This window comes from Asterias amurensis, chromosome 9 (assembly GCF_032118995.1).
Source record: "Asterias amurensis chromosome 9, ASM3211899v1".
NCBI lineage: Eukaryota > Metazoa > Echinodermata > Asteroidea > Forcipulatida > Asteriidae > Asterias > Asterias amurensis.
Window position 1 is genome coordinate 20261350 of NC_092656.1, and position 19483 is coordinate 20280832.

At 38.8% G+C, this 19483-nt stretch overlaps 2 protein-coding genes across 4 annotated transcripts in view; one reads left to right on the forward strand and one right to left on the reverse strand.

Moving 5' to 3' along the window:
* LOC139941463 (CREB-regulated transcription coactivator 1-like) overlaps nucleotides 1-13412 on the reverse strand; it is a 56759-nt gene extending 43347 nt beyond the window's left edge. For both annotated transcript variants that reach the window (XM_071937978.1, XM_071937977.1), the window contains exons 1-3: nucleotides 13289-13412; nucleotides 12971-13099; nucleotides 7842-7952 (exon numbers count right to left, since the gene is read on the reverse strand). In XM_071937978.1, coding sequence (XP_071794079.1) covers nucleotides 7842-7952; nucleotides 12971-13099; nucleotides 13289-13399 — 351 coding nt within the window. In that variant the 5' untranslated portion in view covers nucleotides 13400-13412. The remainder of the gene's footprint in view (nucleotides 1-7841; nucleotides 7953-12970; nucleotides 13100-13288) is intronic.
* A 1064-nt stretch (nucleotides 13413-14476) lies between these two features.
* On the forward strand, nucleotides 14477-19438 carry LOC139942289 (F-box only protein 33-like). Of its 2 annotated transcripts, none has more exons than XM_071939098.1 (4): nucleotides 14477-14528; nucleotides 15516-16028; nucleotides 16401-17092; nucleotides 17451-19438. In XM_071939098.1, exons 2-4 carry the CDS (start codon nucleotides 15526-15528, stop codon nucleotides 17741-17743), a joined length of 1488 nt encoding a protein of 495 aa, XP_071795199.1. In that variant the 5' UTR covers nucleotides 14477-14528; nucleotides 15516-15525; the 3' UTR covers nucleotides 17744-19438. The 2 variants fall into 2 exon arrangements, with proteins under 2 accessions (XP_071795199.1, XP_071795198.1); XM_071939097.1 differs by lacking the exon at nucleotides 14477-14528 and adding an exon at nucleotides 14541-14843.
* Nucleotides 19439-19483: the final 45 nt, after the last annotated feature.

Genomic DNA, 19483 nt, shown 5'->3' on the forward strand with positions numbered 1-19483 from the left:
CCAGAGCGTTCACTTTGTGTCTGCATACCGCCCACTCTAATCAATTAATTGTTCAATAAAGGTGCAGCGCAACATTAAACAAAACATCAATACTGTCAAAAATACTACCTGAATGTAATACAGATGGTAATGTGACACAGTTTTGTGTGATGTACAAATTTGTGTGTGTTTTATCTTTGGAAAGGGATCCCAACCGTTTTTTTAACATGCCTTTTTTAATCATACAGTAACATCTTAGAAACTGACGGGTCATGGCTCATTGGAAGACGTCTTACCATTGTCAAGTGTAAGATGTGGGCATTTAAGGACTAAGCTAGGCTCAAGATATTGTGGCTCCTGTGCTCAAGTTTTACCTTGCAGTTTTTTAGACTTCTATCATTACGGATATTAGGTATTGCATGGTGAGGTATTAATGTATATTTTGTTCGCGGCATCAACATAGTGTTTAAAGGCTCTACCCTACCTATGCAAATTTCTTTTCCAGTTCAAAAACAATCCAATAATGTCACATTCCAAATATAGGGATCTCAGCATTTTTGTATGTAAAATTATTTCATATATTCCTAAATATTGATGATATTTAATCAAAACAGCATTGAATTTAACCTTTTGACTAACGCAAAAATTCCTGTTCGCACACCCATTCGCTGTTGATCTCCAATGCATTGAGTTTCAAATGAAGCTCGAAAAGGGTATACAAAAAGACCTTTTACATTGTTTAAACTTGGAGTTTAGGACAAATACCCCCCCCCCCCCCCATTTTCATAAGAACTTTGTCTGTTGGAAAATGAGTGGATGACAAAACTGAATTCGACCTTGAAGCTCCTCTTTAAGTCAATGTCGACCACTGAAAGAAAACAGCTGCAAACAACCACCCTGTTTTTTATCAATGTGTGTACACAAGTGAGTGATACTCTACATCCAATTAACATTGAGACTGCTTTGCTGAATCCTATGAATAATAATATCAGGAGGAGTCAAGGTTATGCCAGTACTTGGTAAAAACGTGACAAAAATTTGCTTGAAATTTAAAAAAAAAGGTGTCCAAATTGTTCACTTACAATACATTTACATGTAAATGAAAGATAAAACAGTAAGAACATTTTTTTTCCCCGTGAAATATTGCCCTCTAAAAAATGAAGTCATATTCAAGAAAACTAAATAAAAACAATAAAAAAATGATTTGGGTTGCTAAGTACATGTAAAGCTGTTTTAATCCCATAACAAGTGTTACACTGAGGCGCTTCTCAGATTCAAAAGTTAGGGCATAAAAACTGTTTATCTTTCCACATAATCGCAGTACTTTGAAGTGAAATGTTTCTCCAAATACTTCATAATATCAAATGTGCTGTGGGCTTCAAACCAAAAATTTAACCATTAATTTTCAGAGTGGTCACCCAACACATACTAGGCCTGGGTGAATTATTCGAATATCCGGTTAATGGCGAATAGGTTTTCCTATCCGTAACCGCGAATGCCTTTTTTTTCTTAACCGGATATCCGCATAGGGCGCGAATACCTATTTACAAACCGCATAATTCTGTAATTACAACCGAGTAACCGGATATTCTTTAATATCCGAATATCCGCGGACGTCGGGCGACAACTGATATGAATGTTTTGTCTGAATCCTTATGAAACTTCTATTAAGACAGCATAAAACAGCATATATTAATTATTAAATATGCTCACCTCCGTGAAGAGTTAAAACAATGACATTTCTGACATAATTTGTTCAAAGATTACAAAAGTTTTCCTTCACGTAGAGTCAATCACGATCAAAAGAAAAAGCAAATCGCCATCTTTAAATTAGATCCGGTCATATTTATGAATGAACCGAGTGACACTGTCTAAAACTAATATCAATCCGCCCATAAGATCTCTTTCACAAACGAACAGCGCCCTCTAGCGGCAAAAAAACTATTCGAATATCCGGTTAATTTTGGATAGTTGGCCAGCGGTATCCGAATAACAAAATTTCACTCTTCGCCCAGCACTAACACATACCCTCCCTTTAAGAGAGTATATTCCAAACACATTGAACCACTGACTAATAACCAGGGAGAGATCCCCACTGCCTTCATACAGGAGGAGGATCCGTATACATGTGTATGTACTGAATGTTGTCACACATGATCACCGTCATCCCTGCATAATTAGTTGACTTCACGCTGACAGGATTGCGGCTAGTACTGCGATGGTGGATTGTTAAACCACTTGCTCTGAAATTAGTTGAACCATAAAGGGAGGACAAGTCTAGTTTATTCCGGAATCTATGAATCTATTGACTGCTATTTCTGTAAGGAGAGAAGGTTTGGTTTTGAGCAATGTTCAGTGTTGTAATGTAAGAGCAATTGTATATTTAAACGATGTATGTGGATAGCAAATGTTTTGTGTACAATGTAAATGGTACACAGGTAGGATAAGAATGTAGAAGAAATTTGTGTGCCGATACAAATGCGAATTGTGGGTCAATAAGTGCGTATTGTGGGCTGACTGAGGGTTGATGTGCAGGAACTGTTTCCTAAAATGCAATGTTTTTTTAGCAATATTTTTAATTATTTCAGATCACATGCACAAAAATCAAAGGATAAACTGAAATTGCACAATAGGGCTTTTAGGTAAAAAGAAACATGTAACACCCATCAAACTTTTGTTTTTCTGATCGAGGGACTTAAATTCTCAAGGGCTAAATAGAATTTAGTTGTCACAAACACCAGACAAATTCTTCTGTTAGCACATTAGAAGAAGTTAAAGAAAAAAAAAACATCAAAATGGATCATGAAACATGATCAAAATTCATGATCAAAATTGATTACCGACATCAAACAGACTGAGTCGCATTCAATCAACGTGACGTGAAAACATAGCGCACATGAGGGACATTGCGAAAAAAAAAAAAAAAAAAATTGCACCGAGCAAATACTGCCAATTATTCATTCACAATACACAACCCGTCGCCATGGAAACTGATTATCTGCGTCCCACAGGAGGGCGAAAGCAAAGTGAAATTAATCCATCCCTTAAAAAAAAAAAAACCTTGCGCAGGGCCCAGGTTTTGTATGGTGCTTTACCAAGAGAACCATAGGCTTCAGTTACACAGCCTCGACTTTTTGTTTGTGCGGAGAACAGGGCGAGAGAGAGTTGAAACTCTAGACAACAATATCACTCCTTCGTTCGTAACGAGATACGCGATGGCGATGAGGGACATTGGGGACGGCAAGGAATTGCAACCAAGGCAAAATAATAAGGGACAATGGCGGATTCATGAATCTTCATTCACTCGGCCGGTTTCATAAACACCTTCACTGGATGGGATCTATTCATGATGTAAGACACTGAATCTTGGAACGATTCTGGCTCTATTTTCGCGCGGAGAAATTTTTTTCCCTCGTATGATTTTAAGTGTTTAACAGACTTTAAATTAAATGATGTTTAGTGAATGACTTGGGAAAAAGAAAGAAGAAGAAGAAAGAAGAAAAAAAAACCAACTGAGTACATGGAGTAACCCAAATATCAAATGGCAATTGATAAAGGCGCCACAAATAAAACCAGGGTTTCTTTTTTTAATTTACAAATCTCTGAATGACATGTAGCAGAGCCTGATGGGTATGCTAGATACTGTCTGGCAACATCAAAAGCAATTTCTGAAACTCTTTTAAAAACTTGTTGAGACAATATTTACACTAAATGTATGTATTTACACTGTATCGTGTATCATTAATTTAAAAAATGTTATGTCCGCTGTGTGCATTTCACAAGGGCATATATAATATTCTGAATATGTCTACTGTAGTATGTTGTATGTATTCAGTCTTAAATTATCGTTTAAGTATGACATATGATTTCCAATCGGCACACATCTGCATTACACAGACAAATCACTTGGGTGGGATTCAAACCCACGCCCTTTACATTACTAGAGCGGATGTCTTACATGTACCACTAGACCAACGAGCTAGCCCAGTGGCTAGTATACAAATATTGACTGCTTCGAGTGCTATGGTTAAAACTATGACTCCCGAGGTGATCCACGGAGCGTTCTATTTTCCCGAGGCGAAGCCGAGGGAAAATAGAACGCTCCGGGGATCACCGAGGGAGTCATAGTTTTTAACCATTGCACGAGTAAAAGCAGTCAATATTTGTTTTATAACACCCCAAACATTTCTAAAACCTGTATTATTATTATTAAGTTACAGACCTGAATGCTACAATCCACGGACGACGCGAACACAGATTGCAAACACTTTTACCTACTGTGTTGCATGTAGTGTCGGACAATCCGAAATGGTTACAGACTATTAATTTATCATCCTCGTACACGCAACTGACGTCTGGGTACTGCACGCCGTGTGCTAGTCTGTCGGACTAGCGCACGGCGCCATGTGCTAGTCTTCGGACTAGCGCATGGCAAACCGACGCTCTATCACACGGCCGTCGTCTAGCAAAACTAAGACATGTCATGTGACGCGCTCTAAACCAATGAGCAGGCACAATACTTGCAAGGGGTGTTATAAAGGCAACTAGAATACCATGTGTTAGCAGTGAGCACTGCAATCGTTTAAATGGGGGAATGCTGGTAGTTTTGCATGGGGGATAACTATCATAATTTGGGTTTTACATTCACACCAAATTATTATTTATCCCCAAAGTGAAATTAACATCTGTCAGAACATAACTTAACCATGTGATTATAACACGTTTCTTTGATTAAAATACCCTCTTTAGCGAACTATTTGCAACTCCTTCACAAATCCATACTTATTACACATGTAGATATGATACATGTTAGCTGTGTTTACATTACATCGATAGAGGACAAATTATAGATAAAATTGTAGCGAAGGAGGGCAACTGCACACAACAGATTTGTCGATTGTCGTAAGTTTCAATGTTTTAAACTTTTTAGTCTACATGTAATTGTATATAGTTGTTTAAACAGGTGCCATTCGTACATTAAATGTAGAGATGGCACATCATTATCAGAATCTATGTACACATACATGATGATATAATGTGATGGCTTAAATTTCATCTGCACCATGACTCTTACATAATAACACCATGAGCTATATGACTTTAAAGTACAATTTAGCCTTTGGGAAAGACTCTGAATAAATTCACAAAAATCGTCGAGATAAAACCATTGCATGTACTGCACAGTACAGGCTTGGTAAGAAAAACACCCGGAAAAAAAACCCAACATTCTGAGGACCATGTTTCAATTCAGCGTGCTTTACGGCCAAACATCCTAACATTTGAAAGCCCCACAGCTTTAATCAATTCTGGAACCTGGCAAGGATCTATGTACTGTATGAGTCATATAAAACAAATAATTGAATACATTTCATTCATACATTGTCACGCACTGTAATATTATAACCACTCATAAAATCTGGCTCAAAAACTTTCCATTCACCTCATAAAATGGAATAGTCCAGATTTCACGATGTGATTATATCACTAGAACAATGCACTCTAAGCACCCAATATTTGTATAATATAATCAAAAGTGTGTGCTAACGTAGTATCGATCAAAATATTTCAGTCACAAATGCAATCATTTCTTTTTGATTATCGTAAACTTAATTAATATTACACACTTCTGTCACCTTTAAAGGCAATGTAGGCTGTCAAAGCTACAAGACCCTTCCACTTTTAAGGATCTGAATTCATAAATCCACTCATGTGCGATGACCCTTGTCAACAGTACAGTGCCCTTTCGTTTTAAATTCATAATGCAATGTGAACTCCCCATAAACAAAATACTATCAACTGCGCAATAGCTACTGTTTCTCAAAACCACAACTAAAAGCTTCACATGCAAACCATTGAACTAGACAGCCACCCAAGCAACCTTAAAGATTTTCCTCAGAGCTCCGCGCAATCACTACTGTTTCTCAAAACCACAACTAAATACTTCTAGTTTAAATACGAAAACCTTTTAACCGGACACCCGCCCAAGCAATCTTAAGAGATTTTCCAAAGGGCTCCGCAAGTTTTTCTATAATACTGAGATGAGCTCGTTATCAGTTTATGTAGCATCAGTAATTGATATCGGCTAATTAAAAACTATGATTTAACGACTCCTGATGGTGGTGAGTGACTAGGCAGACTGTTTAATTAGTTGGTTTGATTAAGTTCTACAATGAGTCTCCTCAAACAAAAGAAATTTTTTCACAGGTCAAACGGAGAGTGTGTAATTAATTTCTGTGTAATGTAACTGCTGAACTAGATCCAGCGCGTTTGCAGTGGTGTTGATGTAGGTGTGTATGAAATACTTCTTCATTGTAACCACACTCTAAGTTGTTCTGATAACCCAGTTACAACGTCTAATTATGGGACAGGTGTGCGTGTATCTTACAGAAAAGACGAAGAAACGATTTTAAAGAAGAGGATATTGGCATTTCCACAAAGCCTGCATCCCGACAAAATTGTACTTCTCAGTTGTAAAATTACAAGTTTCGATGAACAAAATTTGAGGCTGGCCCGATTCTAAACAGAGGCAATACACAGACAGTTGCCATACATAGACAGTTGCCTCCATGGCCCTGGTAAGTACCTTGGTGCCCTTTGAAATGATCCAGCAGAAATTTATATTTCTCACCTGTCACCTGAAGGCGCCCATACTAAGGAAAAACTGCCTTGCCCTTACAACAAGGAGAAATCAGTCCTGTAAAAGTTTGTGTACATGGGTTGTGGTCAACCTTGTTTACAAAAAGGCCCCCAAAAATGAAGTTCTGTTTCTGGTAACATGTCATTTAAAAATGGTAGGTAGGTTGGGATTTTTTGTGTGTCAAAATGTAACAGTTCAACTTAACCCAAAAAACAGTAAGCAACAAAAAGCTGCTCTGAAATCCATCAAAGAATTGTAGGCCTATACTTAACTTATATGGGGTACGCCAGGGGATATTTCCCATTGGCATGGTGGTTTGATGGAGATTGTGTCAGATGTAAATGTTTCTCAAGAAAAGAAAAAAATTCCAACTAAAATGATGTCCAAAATGGTTGCACGTGACTTCTGTTGAATGAATGTTGAGCACATTTAACGTATTTGAACAATTTGCAGATTGCGCTCTGCAGATTTGGCAGCTCAATTTGAAGATTTGGCAGCTCAATTTGAAGATTTGGCAGCTCAATCTGCAGATCGTGCAGCTCAATCTGCAGTTTGTGCAGCTCAATCTGCAGTTTGTGCAGCTCAATCTGCAGATTGTGCAGCTCAATCTGCAGATTGTGCAGCTCAGTCTTCAGATTGTGCAAATCCCTAAGTGCAATCAACATGAGTATTTTTGTTTCCCCAGTGTGGCCAGGGCAATTTCCTGTGTTCACAGAACAAACATGGGTGCTGTGCATTGAATTCAATGGAGGGCTTTTTACCATCGTGAAGTGTGACCTGGATTTGGACCCACATATCACCAACATAAGGCCTTCAAAACAATGAAATGAAAAAAAGTTAAATGCCGTTTGCATAATACTCATGACTACGTCATGAGAACTTCCGTTAAATGCTCTAGACCGCTCAGCCAAGAAATGCCAAGATATACCAAACAGTGCCCAACAAGATTGAAGCATCTGTGAAGAAAAACAACCAAGACAAAACCATCTCAGCCCTCAAAACCATCTCAAAATTCCAGGCCTGCAAACAAAAAGATCAACGCATTGACTTGAACAACGTCAAGCTCATGGCCCCATCCCCTTCTCAGGAATATTTTTTTTGCTAAATATAATTAAACGGTTTAAATACTGTACCTAAACAAAAATTACTGTTATGACTCTACAAGAACAAATCTGTACCTCAATTGAAGTCGGACTGCGTTTTACTTTCATATTAAAAAGGATATGTGCCTTGATCTATGGCCGCTACCACTCCGTTGATGTGAACGATAAACTCTATCTCCAACAGGTGACCTGGTCGTTGCAGCTTTTATATCTTCTAAACTATGTAATGCATTCTGAAAGCAAGAAGGAAAAAAGAGGGATTAAACAGCGACTTGTAGATTTGTTACCATGGTTACAGTCTCAAAATCAACTCAGTCATTTGTGAATCTTCTGTGACAGTCAGAATCTCTACAGCTACAGGCATGTATGCATCATTTTTGAAAGGGCACCGAGGCATTTTCCGCTTAGAAAAGGGCACCCTATGAATAAATCTTAAATTTCTAACTGGAGCATCATATTTTTTTTAATTATCCGAAAATCTGAAATTGTGCAACAAGGATGTTTTTCTGACACTGTTTCTCACAGCTTCATGACCAATTGAGCAAACATTTCCACAGATTTGTTATTTTATGCAAAATGTTGGGATCAACAAGTGAGAAGACTGGTCTTTGAAAATCACTGTACCAAAGGTGTCCAGTGCCTTTAACCAAGCATGGTGGATTGGGAATTATCTTTATAATTGTGCACTCTGGTCAATATTGATGACATTACAAGCTGAATCAAATAATTCGGCCAACTATGGTCGATCTCTGCATTTAACAGAATTTGTACGAAATTGGGCCCTGTCTAATTTTGTTTACTGAGAATGGAATTTTGTGCAGCTTTACTCACTTTCTTTAAACCTTCAGGCCTATACAGTACTCTACACATAACTGTATTCATCTACTTTGTACATGGCGTATACACTTACATTACGTACACAAAATTACGTCACAAAATGGCCTTTTACATTTCTACACAACTCTAGAGCATCTTTATTTATTTTTTAAGGTACAGAAAAGAACACTTTCATTTCCATCCTTTAAAACACATTCATCTAAAAATATAATCCAATCAACGCAAAAAGGTCACATTGCTGTACTATTTTTACTGAAAACAATAAGCTCTAGACTACAGCATGTTAATGATGTAAGAGATGTTGATTTGCTGGAAGGGGGGGGGTCAAATGTTTTTTGTCTTCACATTATTTTAGGAGGATCCTGGAGCATTAGTGTAGATAAAAGAGGCTGTGTCATCATGATCAAACCAGGCCTGTGACTATACATTATTTCTTGTGATAATTATTTACGCTTGGATCCAACTTGTTTTGGATCATCACACTGTGTAGTACAAAAGCTTTCAAAGCTTTGACTTATTGACTGTAAACCTTCTAATTCGATGTTTGTTTTAAAGCCAGTATACACTTTCGGAACAGAAAAATAAATAAAAGTTCACAGATTTACAAATAACTTGCAGGGTTTACAGAAGGTAATGGTAAAATATTCCTCTTGAAATATTATTCCATGAAATGCATTACTTTTTGAGAAAACATTAAAAAAAATTATCAATTCTCGACAACGAAAATTACGGATTTATAGTAAACACATGTCATGACACGGCAAAACGTGCAGAAACAAGGGTGGGTTTTCCCGTTATTTTCTCCCGACTCTGATGACCAATTGAGCCTACATTTTCACAGGTACGTTATATTATATATAAGTTGTGATACACGAAGTGTGGGCCTTGGACAATACTGTTTACCGAAAGGGTCCAATGGCTTTAATACAGGTCTGATGCTTCTTCACAAAGGCAATTAAAACAATTGTCTCCATATACCCAGGGCTGGTCATTGCCTTGGTGCCCCTTAAAGTGTTCCAATGGAAATGAAAAATTTCCTCATCCTAGAGATGCCCTGTACAATCTGAGAGAAAACATATAATTTATAGGCTGGCCCTTTTCCCTTTTGGAAAAACGAAGCACCAGGTCTGCTTACATTACAATGTCAATGTACATGAGATACACTGTACATGTCATGTGTGCAAGCATTGTACATGATGTACATAGGCATTGTACATGATGTACATAGGCATTGTACTTGGGTACAATGTATACTTACACACACATGTATGTAGGCCTACATCTACTGTATGCATCTTTTCATTTGTTAATTAAGTAGACACTGCACTGTGCATTGGAGCTGCATACAAATAACAATGATCACTGGTAATGTACACTGTTATATTCAAAACAGTGATCAGGCTAAGCTTGGGCGGTTCCAGAAATTTGGGGCTCGGTTCCGGTTCCGAAAAAAAAGCTCGGTTCTGAGACATACATGTACCCGGTTCCAATTCAATAAAAAACATAAGCCGCATGTCCAGAGCTCACACACACACACAAATGAGCCGATCTATTTGAACTGAAAATAACCAAGTTAATCAGACATCGGTTCTGAGCTCACACACACACAATTGGAGCCGATCTATTTTTAACGAAAATACCAGAATACCCAACCCAATGACATCGTGCCACCGAGCACCTATTTTCCCTGCTCTGTCCTTACTCTATGATTTAAACAAGTCTTTGATTTAGCCGGCAGTACGATCGTTGTGTAGCAGTATGTCTGTAGTGTAGTATCCGTAGTACAGTACATCCGTATAGTGCAGTACATCAGTAGTGCAGTACATCCGTAGTGCATGCAGTGTGTCGTCTCTGTACATACAAGTGTACTATGCCTGTACATGCCTGTACATACATACATACAGCACTGTGTGTTTTGTGCACGGGGCAAGCTTTTATGAATATGGATATATCGGCAGCCAATCACAACGTGCTGTCTATACATGTACATGTATATGCATGACATGTACATGCCTACATGTGGTGGTTGTAGAAGATGCGCGCCTATGTGTGTGCACTGTGTATGCAGCCACATGTGATAGTTGATACTCATGTCGACTTGAAGCCTTTGCACACTGTATCTGCGGTCACCGCTTTCAACATCAAGCCTCAATTTCTAGAGCCGGTTCGTCGCAGGATCAGCTCCACAGAGCCTTTTATAATTGGGACTCGGTCTTTTAAAATCGGAACCGACAAAAGCGGGTACCCGGTTCCACAGAAGAGTGGAACCGCAAGTCCGGTTTTCAATTTGGAACCGGGTAGAAACGGGTAACCGAAGGGACCGCCCAAGCTTAGATCAGGCTGTGCAAATTATTACTTGTGGCCACATTTGTATTACACATTTGTGTCACTGAACAGAAGAACAATAAAATCCTAACTTAATTGACCACGAGGGGTATCATTGACCCCAAGTCATGTTTAATTTTGCTGGAATGTTTTGTTTGAAATTCTATCACAGCTGGCACTGAACTTGAACGTGCACAACACTAATTGCTTCTCTCCACCTCAGAGTACAATTGACACACATTCATGGATTGTGAATACATGTCCTTCCAAACATTAAATGTACATGTATTGTTAGTAAAATGAACTTCAAGAAAGGTGAGAAACAAGTTAGCAAGTCCACAACATTTACAAGTGAAATTTTACAGAAACATTTTTAATGCAACGTCGGTGACTTGTGTACTTGGTACACTACTTGACCTACACCAAGATCCAGGGTTCAAAATGTACACAGGACCCCAGGCCCAAGGCCAATGACCTTAACCTTGGGCCAGTAACTCACAACCAGAAAAGTCTTGTGTTTTAGTTCAAAGAATGAAATGAACATTTGACTTTCAGTCTAACACACATCTTTCAATTCTGTTGAGCATTGAAGATTGATAATGTTATTGGTGTCCCCCCCTCCCCCGCCCCTCATTTCTATTCAGGGCCCAATTTCATAAAGCTGCTTTAAAACCATAGGCAGCTGCCAAGCAGAAAATAGGTTACCAACCAGAATACCAGTGTCACATGTTCATCTGTGACTGGTATCCTGCTTATTTTTGCAAAGCAGAAAATGTTTAAAAAAATTTTTCAGCTCCATGAAACTATAGTTCAGTAAACTTTTTTAGCTAAATCCACCTAATGTCCATCCATCAGGTGGATTTTCCTCCTAAAATTGAGCCCTGACAATAACTGTCCACCTATGGTAAGACCAATTATGAAATAAACTGGCACTTCACTGCAATTATTCAGCCAACAGCCAAATCGTATCATAGCCATTATCTATTTACTTTTTTTGTAGTATTAATATTCAGTTGCTTGTTGATTCACTTTGATCAGCCCAATTTTAGTGAATAAAATATTTTATAATTTTAATAGGAAAACAACCCTCTGGTTTTATGACACCTCCTGGTGCGTTTTGTTATAAATAAAATGGAAAATGTAAACTGCAAAGTGCAGTGCATATAATAACTAAAATTCACACAGACTATATTATTAATTATAAGACAAGTCAGGTCAAGACAAGTGATGGTTTCTGACAGTTGTGCTTGTTGACGATAAATTTTTATAATCGAGGACAAGGAAGCCAGGAAGAGAGAGTATCAGGTACCTACTTTATGGACTGTGTACAATAGACTGATCCATTAAGCTCCGCTCCATTGCAGATTGACAAATCACAACCCATTACACTTTGTAACCAAAAGTCTGACAAATAAAGTCTGACATGCGTGCGCGTATTCCTAAGGTTTATCGCGATTCAGAACTGCAATGCGTTGTGGGAAGGCATATGGGGCAGTTTGCTCGGGTTTGTGTGGGTCCAACAGCGCCCTCTCTTGATATTTTGCTATTCGCGATAAACCTTATAGTAGTGCGCGGCAGAGTTGTGCAGAATGGCATTGGAGAGGCTCACGTGTTCTTACTCACACGTGCGCGGAGACTGAATCACTCAATCAGTATTCTAGTTTCTACCTCTATCCTCTATCGACTATGGACTATAACATAATGCACTTTAATCATTAAACCCACGTAGCGCATAGTGCGCTAGTGACATTGGACTGCCATGCATGAAATTATTTCATAAAATCATAGATTCAGCGCGTGCTGTTGGACATGTGATGAATCTTCACGAAATGAATGACGATGCTACATGTTTGTAATACTGTACATGTCAATATGATTAACCAACACTAAGTATTAATACACACTACTACCATGGAGGAATAAATTAGATTTAAACACAGCCATGCAGTCATGGCCGGCATTTTAACATGGTACCACCATCAATACCATCACACACACATAAAACACACGCACAGCCAGAGCAGTTCTGCCACTGACAATCATAACTGGACTGGGATTTTAATTTATCATAGCACAAAAATCTTCTTACCTGTAAATCTATAGAATTATTTCCTAATTGGTTAACATTCGGCAAGGAACCTCCTCTGTAGGCTCCTAACGTTGGAGCAAGCTGTAAATGGTGAGATTTATGTCCTATATGGCTGTGTGGTGATGGTTGCTGAAATGAAGAAAAACACCATTTATAAAACGCACGGTAACTATACACGAACGATAGCGACTGCTTTGCACCCACAGAAAACACATGTAATTGTAATGGAGGAAGCCACACAGAGTTTGCTTCACTCCGTCTAAACATTTCCCACATTTTGACCCACAAAAACACCTTAAGAGACCATAATAAACTTACCCTTGATACATTTGAAACCTCTTTCATAATCTGATCAAAAGCAGCCGTTTCTTCGGCCTGCTTTTGGTTGTGAAGGGCTATTTTCTCGGCAAATTTCCGCGGGCTCGTCATTTTGCAACGTAAAGCCTGGATGGCTACTATAAAATTTTTAGAAAGCAGAGAGTGTGTTGTCATTTAGCCATCGCGGGGGGTCAGTTCTAAACCAATCAACGGCTGCCATATTGTCCATGTGATTCACCGGAGTTGAAGATGGTGAACAAATACATACACATTGCGCATCATAAAAATCAACATGTTTTCTATTTTTATGAAAGCAATTCGTTAATAATATTATTATTTATAAAACACACTATATTTATCAATCAATATAGCCCAGACACACAAGTTAGAGCGAGCAACAATTTTGAAAGAGGGAAGTTGTACATGTCCTCTTGCTGTATTTCCTGGGCCGCCTCTAAGTCTGTAACCATAAGTTGGCTATAGCTATCCCACTTTAAAATGTAGGCATCTGAAGTTTCTGAATACGTTTTTAAAATGTGCATAATTGGGATTGATATCTATATGAAACAGTACTTGCCAACATAGAATAAATGTCAATTGATTGATTTGAATTCAAGAAGAGAGGACTTATCATGGGGTGTCTAGCCCCGCCCACCCCTGCGGCAGTCTGTACCATCATGTACCTCCTACACCTCCTACCGCCTTATAATCACATCCCATTATTGTACCTTTATCTGCGCTTTCACAATGGGACACCTTATTTTCAGTCCTTCAACTCAGAAAAGTGCCCCTTTACAAGAGCCAAAAACCCGTGCCAAAACAGGCAACTCGGTAGAAAATAATGTGGCCCATTTTGCAAAGTTGTTTATGCCATGGAGGTATAATTACATAGGTTGATTTCAAAAATAAAAGTAACAACAATAATAATAATCAGCAATAACGTTTTCTGAAATATGTCTGCTTTATAGTATTTCAGCTTTACAAAAACAATAAAAAATCTCCCTTTTTAATGTCGAAAATGTTGTCTTAACCCCGCCCCCCGCCCCTTCCGCACAGTGGGACTGGGAACAAGTCTATTGTTGTTGTTTTATTACAGTAGTCGGGTTCCCAAGTGTTATTTGGACATCTCTGTGAAGTCCCTTGTGCACATGAGACACCGTACAGCAAATTCACACTGAAATGTTTACGTTAGATGATGTCGGACAGTGCATGCATGCTTTTGCTATGTGCTATGTGCTAGGTAGGTGGTTAATCAATGAGCGCAGTCAAAAATAAATATCGATGAATACTTTGACCAAATAATAATCGCCATAGACAGTGCACGATCTGTGAATATCAGAGTGGCAACTGGCAAGGGGCTACTGTTTGGTTCCTTCCCTGCTGCTCTCCACACACAGCATGCAGTGAGCAGTTCAGAACAGACTGACCAGCACTTGTTAGCACTCTCGGCTCATCACACCACCCGGCCCACAAACAAACTTCTTTCAATTTGAAAATCACGTGTTTCAGTTCGACAACTGCCAAAAGTAAAACACTAGTGCTAGGTGTGAAACAGGTATTTCAGTCAGCCAATGTATAAAACAACTATTAATTATTTACTATATAAAATATGCAGAGGTTTTATTGAGTTGGCAAACAGTTTAAGGATTCAGCTATCCTTGGCCACACAAGTGGGGCTATTTAAATTCATGAATAAAGATTGTCTTTTGTATAAAATATAAGTGATTTGTATTTTGTAGAGAAGACCCACCCGTACAGTATTGACAGTCACAAGTGGGGCCATGCTACACCCAATCTAATGCCAGTAGGGAGTCCAGCAAATTGGCACCATCCCCCCCCCCCAAAAAAAACCCATGAAGTGTACAAACGATTTAAATCGATGAAAGCCATTTTGACAAACATTTAACTACGAATTGAATATGACCAATGAATACAATATGACATCACACTGCTGTGACTTCCCCATTTCACGTGAAATGTGCCTGTTTTGGCTTTGCCCAGGTTGGACTCCTCCGTTACACTTCAACGGGGAAGTCCAACCTGGGCTAGTGTGAATTCAAGATCTGATCTAGTAAAATTCAACCAAATTATTTTGCAGATTGAAATACCATAGACTGTTCTGGGGAATCCATCCAAGCTTAGGTAGTTGTCTCTAGTCTAGGCTAGTGTTGAGTAAACTACAAATTAAAAGTTCTTCTTTTGTCTGTTTTTCTCCCCATTGTATCAGGATTTTTAACATGGACCCGCTCAACTGGCACCAACTCCCGGACACAGCTGTTATCAACATCTTCTCTTATCTGCTTCGGAAAGACAGAGCCCAAGCATCTTCAACATGCAAACGCTGGCGAGATTGTTACTTCCACCCATCTTTCTGGCGCAGCATGGACATAACACTGTCCATCAAAGTTGGATGTGAACCAGCCAGGTCGATTCTCGAAAAATGTGGCAAATTTGTTCGTGAATTGACGGTGACAGTCCGTCTGCCAGATCATGGGATTTGCTGCGGCTGGCGTTACAACGAGGCACTTGATAGCATCCCCTCATCAACTTCCTCAGAGGACAAATCCTATGAAATGCGGCCGGATGACTTGCCAAAGTACAAGGCTTTATACCAAGAGATCCCAAAGACTCTGGATGGTCTTAAAGGAAATCAAGGATTAGAGAAACTGATTTTTGTTCTGTTCCCACAGAATGAGGATTGTAAATGTACACTGTCCCCGGATGAAGAGCTTGATTCTAAGTGAGTTCAGTTTGCAGCACAACCAAATATTGCTTTACACCAGAATAAGGAAACCAGCCAAATTACACTTCTGCCGTGTACGATCTGTGACTGGTATCCTGCTCATTTATGCTAAGCAGAAAATTGTGGAGCAATTTCAATATGGCTCAACAAATGTGTTACTGAGGCAGCTTTATGAAATTTAGCCCTTTTGTATTGACCATAGCAGAGTCTTTGTGCATTTATTTGTTGTACCACATGGTAATGCAGTGACGTGTGGGTATGAGTAGAAATGGTCATTTGTGTCAGCATCAATAAGATCCTAGAAATGTGAATTATTTGATACGCTCTCAAAAACTAATACTCTCTATTTCTAATTTTGTTTTTCCTTAGGATAACAAAAAGCCTAATGACTGTCGTCTTAGGAACAACAAAGCTCAAGTACCTCGCACTAGGGCATGGCATCAGTGCTTCCGTCCAACCGCAGTTCCTGAAAGAGCTCGCTGAGAAGTTTGCCAAACAGCTTCAGGTCCTCCACCTACCAACATTCCAGGGTATTCCAGAAGTCTTGCCACCAACAGATGATACAACCCTCTTGGCAAATCTGCCTCAGTTTAAGACATTGTCCGTCCTAACCCTAAACATGTCCTTCATCACAGACCAGCTACTGCAGAAGATCTCAACTATTGAGCCCTCCAGTCTCCGACAACTTAACATGATCACGGGTCTCGGCAACGATGCCATCGCATGGTCCACTGACGCATCCTGGGGAAAGCTGTCGCGTCTTTGCCCGGACGTTCAAGTCACCGCATCCGTGGTCGTTTCAGACGATTGTACATTGGACGATCTCACCGACAAACTTTTACCGAGCATTCCGCTAACGTCACTTAGAATTCTAGTGTGCTATCCCAGCTCCCTGACGCCAGAGTTGCTCGACACGGTTGCCAAGAATTATTGCTCCGTGCTGAAGAAACTGGAGCTGCATTCTGACAGAGCGGTTCCGTTGTTTGGTGACAATACAGAAGAAGATCCGCTGGTGATGCTGAGCTGGAATTGCAAGAAGTTGAAACATCTCGTTGTCTCAGGTATGCCAAATGGGAATCACTTAAAGTACAGGGATATGATTTCTCCCTTTTTAAACAAGAAATCCAGTTTTTAACCATCCACTACCCCCCTCCCTCTCTTTTTTATCCCAAAATTCAAAGTAAAAAAACACAATAGCAACTTTATTCGACAATAGCAACTTTATTTGAAAAGTTAACGCAGGCCTGATACTTCACGGAGGCGATTGCCTCCATGCCCCCTTAAATGGTTCCAGTAGAAATTTGCAATTTCCTAATAGGGGCCTTTACCAATGAGAAAATGCCTTGGTGCCTTTGCCCTTCCATAAACAAAGAAAACAAGCCTGTTAAATAACGGTTAATTTATGTGATGATTTTCAAGGATATAAAGTGTTGGCCTGCGATATGGAGGCAGTAGCTCTACTACGAGGACCAAGTCTAGCCGTCTTTAAGGTTGACCTCATCTGTCACAACTGTGATGAACTCGACGAAGAAACGCCTACCTCTTACGATAGTCAGTGTTCGGAGAGCGTGGCCAGCGTCACCCTCTACTTTGAAGAAAAGATACGAGGCATTAGTAGTAGTTTGAAGCGACCTTGGAGACCTGTGGAGAGGATACGCATGACGAGACAGAAATTCCTCTCGCATGATCTGTATCTCGGTATTGATCTTTGACAAGTTATGAAATTCATGCAGTGATTTCACAAAGAGTTAAGACTTAACTGTGTACTAATTTGAATGGCTAAAATGCACAGTCGCAATCATGGGTACTCTTTTTGTTACAAAGAAACCAAACGAACAACAGATAAATATTGAGTTACTCTTTATCTTGTGTTCGACAATCTCAATACCTTTTTTATTCAAGCCATTAAAGTAACAATGAGATTAACTGCTATATCAGTTGTTTTCAAACTGTTGTTCATAAAATGGACACGAAAAGTGTGCTGTTACAATTCAAATCACTATAGTGATATTGCCAACTCATCTTAAAGGGTTTATGTACTTTTTTCTAACACAAAACACAATGTCCACAGATTTATATTAAACTTACACTGAAGATAATGATAGTAGAAAGCAGTATTACTTACTGAGGTGCTGTGGGTTTTGAGAAAATACTAAAACAATGTCACAAAAATAATTAAGGTTCAAATCGTCCTATGTGTTTGGACACACTGAACCCGTTCTAAGATTAATCCTAAGTTAGGAAGAGTTTGGTGAAATCGACTGCTGGGCCCTTTAATTAGAGCTGCTTTTAAAGGCAGTGGACACTATTGGTAATTACTAAAAACAACTCTCTCTGAAGTAATGTAGTTTTTGAGAAAGAAGTAATTTTCCACAAATTTGATTTCGAGACCTCAGATTTAGAATTTGAGGTCTCGAAATCAAGCATCTGAAAGCACACAACTTTGTGTGACAAGGGTGTTTTTTTCTTTCATTATTATCTCGCAGCTTCGATGACCAATTGAGCTCAAATTTTCACAGGTTTGTTATTTCATGCATAGCTTGAGATACACCAAGTGAGAAGACTGGTCTTTGACAATTACCAATATAGTCCACCGTCTTTAAAAGCACAAAAAGTAGCCAAGCAGCTCTATGAAATTGGTCTGGGTCATCGCACAATACATTATTTCCTTCAAGTACCAACACATCTTTTCATGCCTTTTTTCCCTGTTACAATTATGTACTAGAAAATGGTACACTTGCTTTATGTTAAATTATTAAATTGTGGTGCCCTATATTTATTATGCCTTTTATAATCAGGGTTATAATTTGTTATTTGTTTCAAAACAAATTTGATCTTATAATTATTTTTGTTGTTAGTTTGCATTAAAGGAACACGTTGCCTTGGATCGGTCGAGTTGGTCTTTGAAAAGCGTTTGAAACCGTTTTTTATAAAATGAATATGGGTAGAAAGATGTTGTAAAAGTAGAATACAATGATCCACACAAAAATGCCTCGAAATTGGGTGGTTTTCCTTTTACCTCGTCGACTAACACGTCGGCCATTTATGGGGGTCAAAATTTTGACTCCCATAAATGGCCGACCATGTTAGTTCGCACAGTAGAAGGAAAACCACGCAATTTGGAGGCAAACTTGTGTGGATCATTGTATTCTACTTTTGAAACATCTTTCCAACCATATGCATTTTATGAAAAACGGTTACAATCGCTTTTGTTTTGACCAACTCGTCCGATCCAAGGCAACGTGTTCCTTTAAACAGTGAGGAATGCACACAAAGTTGTTACTGTTTGAGGTTTATTTAACTGTAAACCTGTTATTATGTTCGTAAGTACTAAATAAATAATTCTTTCTGTGTGTTGGAACTTACAAAAATTCATAGATTGTTAAGTAGTAAAATAAAAAGGTTCTCAGTTGTGTTTTGAAAAATTATTTGTCCAGGTTCCTATTATTTTT